Source organism: Miscanthus floridulus, chromosome 7 (assembly GCF_019320115.1).
Source record: "Miscanthus floridulus cultivar M001 chromosome 7, ASM1932011v1, whole genome shotgun sequence".
NCBI classification, from domain to species: Eukaryota; Viridiplantae; Streptophyta; class Magnoliopsida; order Poales; family Poaceae; genus Miscanthus; species Miscanthus floridulus.
In genome coordinates, this window is record NC_089586.1 from 57,382,479 (window position 1) to 57,390,177 (window position 7,699).

General features: G+C 42.4%; 1 protein-coding gene across 1 annotated transcript; it reads left to right on the forward strand.

Moving 5' to 3' along the window:
- Positions 1-866: 866 nt before the first annotated feature.
- Positions 867-1,502, forward strand: LOC136465554 (uncharacterized). Its single transcript, XM_066464238.1, has one exon. It carries the CDS (start codon positions 867-869, stop codon positions 1,500-1,502), a length of 636 nt encoding a protein of 211 aa, XP_066320335.1.
- Positions 1,503-7,699: the final 6,197 nt, after the last annotated feature.

The window sequence follows — 7,699 nt, forward strand, 5'->3', positions numbered from 1 at the left end:
TGTTTTCATGGGTTGGACGTTGTGGGGCCAGTTCTGGACTTCCTATGGAAGTCTTGATGCTACTTGGTCAATTTATCATTATAATGAATAGATCGTGGAACGTGCTTTGTTGGAACGTGAGGGGGATTAACGCTGCTGAGAAATGGCCGCTTATTAGAAACAAAATAGATGAAAGCAACTATGACATTTTCTGTTTCCAAGAAACCAAGAAAGAGCACTTCGAGCTAGCTTTCATCAGAAACTTTGCACCTCGCAAGTTTGACAAATTTGTGTTTGCTCCTTCTGTGGGGGCCTCTGGAGGTATCATTGTGGGCTGGAATGGTAATCTTTTTGATGGATCTGTCATTGAAATCCACCCATTTGCCATTTCTCTTTGCTTTTCTTCTAGAGTGGATTTACATTTTTGGAAGCTTGTCACTGTCTATGGGCCATGCTCTGATCCGGCTAGATCTTTATTTGTCTCTTGGCTAAGAAACCTGGATATACAGGAAGGAGAGAATTGGATTTTGCTTGGAGATTTCAATTTCTATAGATCTCTGGATGATAGAAATAAGAGTGGTGGGAATTTCCAGGACACTCAAATTTTCAATGAGGTTATTGATCACTTAGGGCTAGTGGAGCTTCCTCTAAAAGGAAGGGGTTTTACCTGGAGTAACATGCAGGCTGATCCTTTGTTGGAACAACTAGATTGGTTCTTTACATCAGTCAACTGGACAGTGGACTTCCCAAACACTCTGGTGACCCCTTTAGCCAGGCCTACCTCAGACCATGTACCCTGCAAAATCTCAATTGGCACCAAAATCCCTAGAGCTAATGTCTTTCGGTTTGAGAATTACTAGACCTCCCATAAAGGATTTCTGGACACTATGAAAAGCTCTTGGGTGAAACTTGTTGCCGGGCAGAACAATTCTGTCTCAGTCATCTCTGCCAAATTTAAGCGTCTAAGATATGACCTGAAGCAATGGAGTAAGAGTCTTTCAAAAATCAGGATGCTGATTGATAGCTGTAACAGAGTCATTAAATACCTGGATACTATTGAGGAATTTAGAGCTCTCTTTAACCCTGAATGGAACCTGAGATCTCTGGTAAAGCAAAAGCTGTCCTCTCTTCTGATGCAACAGACTCAGTATTGGAAGCAAAGAAACACAGTGAACAGGATTAAGTATGGGGATGAATGCACCAAGTATTTTCACTCCATGGCTATAGTTAACTATAGAAGAAACTTGATTGCTCAAATTCAAGATGATTATGGGGTAAGTCTTATTCAGCATGAGGACAAGGCACATTACCTATGGCATTCTTTCAAGAACAGAATGGGTGTCTCTGGGGAGGTCTCCATGGCTTTTGATTTGAGCTCTCTAGTGTCTATCTGTTCATATGACATCCTGGAAGGATTGGTTGCTCCCTTCACTGAAGCTAAAATCGACAACATCATTAAAAGGTTACCTGCTGACAAAGCCCCTAGGCCAGATGGCTTCAACGGGGTCTTCATTAAGAAATGATGGCCAATCATTAAGAATGATGTATATGACTTGTTCTTTGATTTCTTTGATAACAAGATAGACCTCTCTCCAATCAACAGTTCTTACATTGTGCTGGTGCCCAAAATTAGCTACCCTATTACAGCCTCGGATTTTAGGCCGATATCTCTCCTAAATTGTTGTGTTAAATTGATCACCAAGCTGCTAGCGGATAGGCTCCAATTAGTTATCTTGAAATTCATCCATCAGAACCAGTATGGTTTTATCAAGCACAGAACAATCCAGGATTGCTTAGCTTGGAGCTTTGAGTACATCCACCAGTGTCACCAATCCAAAGAGGAAATTGTTATTGTAAAGTTAGATTTTGCAAAAGCTTTTGATACCATTGAGCATTTAGCCATTTTGCAAATGCTACACAGTTTGGGCTTCCCTAGAAAGTGGATTGATTGGATTCAAGCTATACTATCATTAGGGACTGCCTCTGTCCTACTGAACAGCACTCCTAGAAAAAAAAATTCAAGTGTAAACGTGGTGTTCGACAAGGTGATCCTTTATCACCACTGTTGTTTGTTTTGGTGGCAGAGCTTTTGCAGTACATTATTAATGGGCTGAGAGAAAAAGGAATTCTGAAGCTTCCCATCCCTCAACCTTCTCTAGACTTTCCAATAGTCTAATACGCGGATGACACATTGTTAATCATGCAAGCTGACGCCAAGCAGCTGTTTTGTCTCAAGGCCATCTTGAACACTTTTGCCTCCGCTACTGGGTTGTGTGTTAATTTTAACAAGTCTATTATTGTCCTAGTGAATGTTTCTAGTGAGAAGATGAAGGTTTTGGCTGGGACCCTGGGTTGTCAAATTGGGTCCTTCCCATTTACCTATCTGGGCTTGCCAATGGGGACGACTAAGCCCAAAATTGAAGAGTTTGCCCCGTTATTAGATAGGATGGAAAGGAAATTATCTGCCTGCTCCTCACTGCTCTCTTATTTAGGAAGAGTGGAATATATCAACACTGTTCTCACTCCAACAGTTACATATGCTATGTGTACTTTTAAGTTGCAGAAAGGGGTTATCTAGGATATCGATAGAATCAGAAAGCAATGCCTATGGAGAGGGAATTCTAAAAGAAAACATGGTGGCAATCTGGTGGCTTGGCCTCTTGCGCAAAGGCCTAAGAAGAAAGGAGGGCTGGGTATCAAGAATCTTCTCCTCCAAAATGATTCCCTACTAATGAAGCAAGTACACAAATTCTATTCCAAGGAGGACATCCCTTGGGTTAATTTGTTGTGGTATAGGTATTATGATGGCAGAGTTCCTCATACCCAAAGGGATGCTGGCTCTTTCTGGTGGAAAGATGTCTTCAGATTAAAGGAATTGTATGGATTCATAACTACTTGTTAGCTGGGGGATGGCTCTTCTATCCTTTTCTGGAAGGATGTCTAGGCTGGTGAAAGTCTAGAAGATATGTTCCCAAATATCGCCCATTTTGTCAAAGATTCAAATTTATCAGTCAAGAATGTTAGTGAGGCCACTAGTCTTAGTGAGCTCTTCAACATTCCTATCTCACAGGCTGCAGCTGCAAAGTTAAATGATCTGAGAAATTTAGTCCAAAACTTTGTCTTGACAGAAGAGAATGATCAGAGAATTTTTTGTTGGGGGAATAGCAGATTTGCTGCCTCAAAGCTTTATAAGATGGCTTTCTTGTCGTCACCATTTCCTGCCTCCTTCAAGTTAATCTGGAAATCAAAAGTGACGCCTAGAATAAAATTTTTTGCCTGGTTGATCTTACTAGACAGGCTTAACACCAAAAGCATGCTGGCAAGGAGAAACTTTAATGTGCAGCCTAACTATCATTGTGTCCTCTGCACTGAGGGCATTGAGGAATCCATAGAGCATCTGTTCTTTTCTTGTGAGTTTGCCAGAAAAGTTTGGGATAAATTGGGTATTAGTTGGACTACTAAAATAGATATTCACTACAAGATCATACACACCAGATGACAGAATGGCATTCCTTTCTTCATGGAAATTTTTCTCATAGCAGCCTAGGAATTATGGAAAATCAGGAACCGGCAAGTTTTTGATGGTGTCCATGCTGCTTTTAGTAGATGGCCCAGAAATTTTAAAGATGAAGCAGCTCTTCAATCTCACCGGCTAAAGGACGATGATAGAAGATTAGTTTGTCTTTGGCTTGATGCTTTGTAACTCTCTAGCTGGCAAGTCTTAGTTTTTTTTTCTCCCTTGTAAAGTTGCTGTGTACAGTCTCAGGTTTCCAGGTCTAGGCGCCCCCCCTCTCCCTCCCTCTTCCTTCCTCTTGTAAGTTCTCTGGTTCTCTTGTACTCTTGTTCTCTTGTTTTGTTTTGAAAAGTTTTCTTCCGTGGGGATCTCCCCCACGGTTTTTGCGTCAAAAAAATAGGATCTTCATTTGCTCCACCACTTGAAAAGTGCTACCTATCTCATGATCACTAGAGTAATAGGTTAACACTTAGGGTTCATCAATTTACCAAAACCAAGCTAGAGTTTTCAATCGCCCCTTTTTTGGTAATTAATGACAATCCTGTCGACACAGAATTTCATCCCGTGCAGGACACACGTAGCAAGCCAGAAGGGTCCACTCGATGGAGCAAATCCGCCTAGCTTTAGCACAGGGGTGGTTGATCTTGCGCAATCCTCCCAAGGCGTGCTAGTCAATTTGACCCTACAATTGACAAGGAGAGAAAGTTTATCCGTAATTAAGGGCGAAACTTGCCGGTGTTACCAGACAGTCCCGAATGTACGGCTGTGAGAGCCGATATGAAAGGAAATCGGCTAAATAGCCGATTCTAGTATATTCATGAGAATAAGTCAGTTAGAGCTCATGGGGTCGTGTGAAGAGAATCGGTTATCATTCAGGATAAACATCATTTAAACAAATATTAATCAATAGCAATAAGATATCAACAGTGATCGGTTTGTACTGAGCTAATGATTATTAGTAACCAAACTCCTATTTGTATAAAGAAACAATTCAACATCACTTAACCATTTAATAAAGATAAATCTAATGAACATGTTAGATCTCATGTATCGCCATGACCAGTGGGGCATGAAGCAGAATCATGCAGGCCGTAGAAACAACAATAGACTCGACGACCCTAACTCATTACTAATATCAGTGGGGCATGAGGCAGAATCATGCAGGCCATAATACAATAACAAGATCATGGGGCTAACACATCTTACAACTTATCTCTACTTCAACGATCTCGTGATGTGAACTGTTCGTGAAAGCATTCGATATCGGCTAAACAGCCGATTCAAGCATAGTGCATAGTTAAGGTCATGCTTCCTCAGGAATGGATCTACCAATCAATGATCCCCACTCCACGGTGCCAACAGTGGGGTGAGAGGCAGAATCCCACAGGCCATGATGATGGGCCATGGAACGATTTTCATTAACTCATAGATCTACTCAAGATTGAACGTGCCTTAACTGCACGCTATGCATGATTAAGATTGACACAAAACAGCCGATAAAAACATAACTCATCGTTTAAGATATAGATTAGATCAGTTTTAGATTAGCAAATGATGAGTTAAACAAGATATAAGGCCGATCCACATCAATCTCAATCGGGCAGAGTGATATTGTTGTAATTAGATAAACAATGAAAACAATAAGCAATATCGGTAACTTAATGAATCTACCAAAGACTACCATACTAAGGTAGAGCCAATAACTTGACCTTGATCTAATTCAAGTAGTGGGGTGTGAGGCAGAATCACACAGGCCATACTTGAATTAGGCAAGAGTCGATAACTAGCTTATACTAGAGTCGCAGTGGGGGTCGACCGGATCGATGCAGCCATACGAACAGAGGTATAAACCATGACGGTACTTACAACAAGTAGTGGAGGTCGACCAAATCGATGCAGCCGTACTTGCCGAAGAACTCACCAAGATCTACTCTACTCCTACTCCTAAGAGGTGGCCGGAGCCGAAAAAAGTAATTGACTTGTATTTGATTGATTGGTTGTCTCTTACAATAGTCGGGGTTTGGTATTTATACCCGGAGCCTAAAACAAACCTTACTCGAGTACGACTCAATACAATCTTTGGTATAATGAAAACATTCCTAATTTAAGATAACTTGGACTCTAATCTTTCCCTTTTTGAGAGTCCATCACATTCCGTCCTCGCGCTGATTGTAGCCTTTGTCCTTATCTGCTGGCGCTATCTGAAGAAAGCCAATTATAATTCTTGCATCCAAATCGGCTAGTTCCGATCTGCATGTAATTGATTCCTTGATGACATGATCTTGGGAGCTTGAGTCACCGTGACCTTCTTTCCAAATTTCGGTGTAAACACATGCCTCCTAAATTTGGGATAAAATAAATTTTATTCCAAAATTACCATGCCTATGTTTCCAATAGGCCCACCGTCACGGGTAAAGAATCTTTGATCAGGGGTCTACTGTCTGTTGCCGCCTATGTTAGCTCATGATCCCATGCTTCAAAAACTTTTACGGAGCCTCATGGGCCTTTGGATTTACCTTCCTAGACTGGTTATAAACCGCCCATCTGACTCTAGCGAGAGCAACTCAACAATTCAGCCATGCTTTGTTTCCATCTACTCTCTCGAGTGCCTCCAGTTTTGCCAGACCCTCCATGGTCTGCCCTCTTGTTATGAAGATCTTGAGTGGCTAGAAGAATTCTGGTGCATAGGGTGATTGCGTTACTTATCCTAGCGCCTTATTGAGCAAGAAGACCAATTATTGCATTTAGAAGAATCCTTGTGATATCACCTGAGTCTTCTCTTCATGCTCACGAAGATATTCTAGTGTTTGTGAGGGCTAGAATGTTTGATCACCTTCCCCTTGTTATTCCTCCAAACGCCCACCAGGAAAGCCTCAGGCTTTTTCCCCATAGTTCCTCAATTTATTGAGAAATCTGTTGAGCATATGTTAGGCGGGTGACCTTTCTTTCTCTCGGATATAACTTTATTGATGGGCCGATGTGACTTGGTTCACAATGAATTTTGGCCTTGTGGAAATTCGGACTCCCTTCAATCCAAAGAAGTTCTGGTGAGTTAATCCCTGGTCAATGTATCCACCCCATGATATTTTGTAATTTGGGGAAGTAATAAATTCGAGTCCGTTATCTCTTCGTTATCCGTCCCCTGAATTCCTAGAGTGCCGTTCTGCCTCAGTTTCCGATTCACATCTTTGGCGAAATCTATCTTTCCGCGTCCTAGGGCTATATATACGGGCTATGGTTGTGGATCTAACAACAACCCGCTTTGCCTCAAACCTTCTACATCCTTATACAGTTCCTGCTCTTCCGTAGGTTTGAGATTATGGAGAACAACAAGATGCTTGCTGTGGTGGGTCTCGATGGATCTGTATCATCGTACTAGCACATCCATCGTCAAGAGGGTGCATCTCGTGATGCCCTCACTGCCTTGGGGAATAGGTCCGATTCTGTTCGGCCTTTGGGGCCCTCTTCGTCAACCACTCGTTGCCAATTCCTTTATCATCAGAGGAGGTAGTTTGACGACGATGATCTGCTTGCCTCCATCGATCGGCATGGCCAGAGCCGCGCTGAATGCCTCTCCCTCGTAGAATTGGCCCTAGCCATGGCTAGATGTTGATCACCTCCTAGGGTTGATTCAGTGGAGGATAGGTTGACCAAGGCCGAGGCTAGGATTATGGGTAAGATACATGTCATATCCTCCTCTCTCTTTTAGTTTCATCTTCAAGGCTCTGATCATCTCCCCTTTGAATCTTTTAGATCTATCCACCCAACTGGAGAGTATTCGATCAGCTGCGGATCATGCGGCGAGATTTGTCAATGCCAGGGGCGCCATTCCGGTGGTTCGCTTGCATGACATCCTGAATCATGTCAGGGAGGTCGCCCTTCATGGAGTTCGTCATGGAGCCACCATGGCATTGGCTGCTGCCCAAGCCCGTTCGGGTCATAATCTTTAGCTTCTTCCCCATGGCTTTCTAGACACAACATACCCTAGGGAGCATGAGCGCTTGGTTGGGGATTTTATGAGTGTCGCCAATTCTGTAGCTTTCAATACCCTGGCTGATGATATAGTAAGCAAAGTTTTTCCTAGCCTGTAGTTTGTAATAGGTGACATTTGGCAAACAATTTCTTCGCCTTGAGTGATTCTCCTTTGCTCCGTGCTTCATACCTCATTCGTGTTCACTTTGGGTGATATACATTGTGTTGGTCTTT

Bases quoted from the DNA above. Each gene is read 5' to 3' on its own strand.
- LOC136465554 (XM_066464238.1), top strand. From the start codon at position 867: ATGAAAAGCTCTTGGGTGAAACTTGTTGCCGGGCAGAACAATTCTGTC.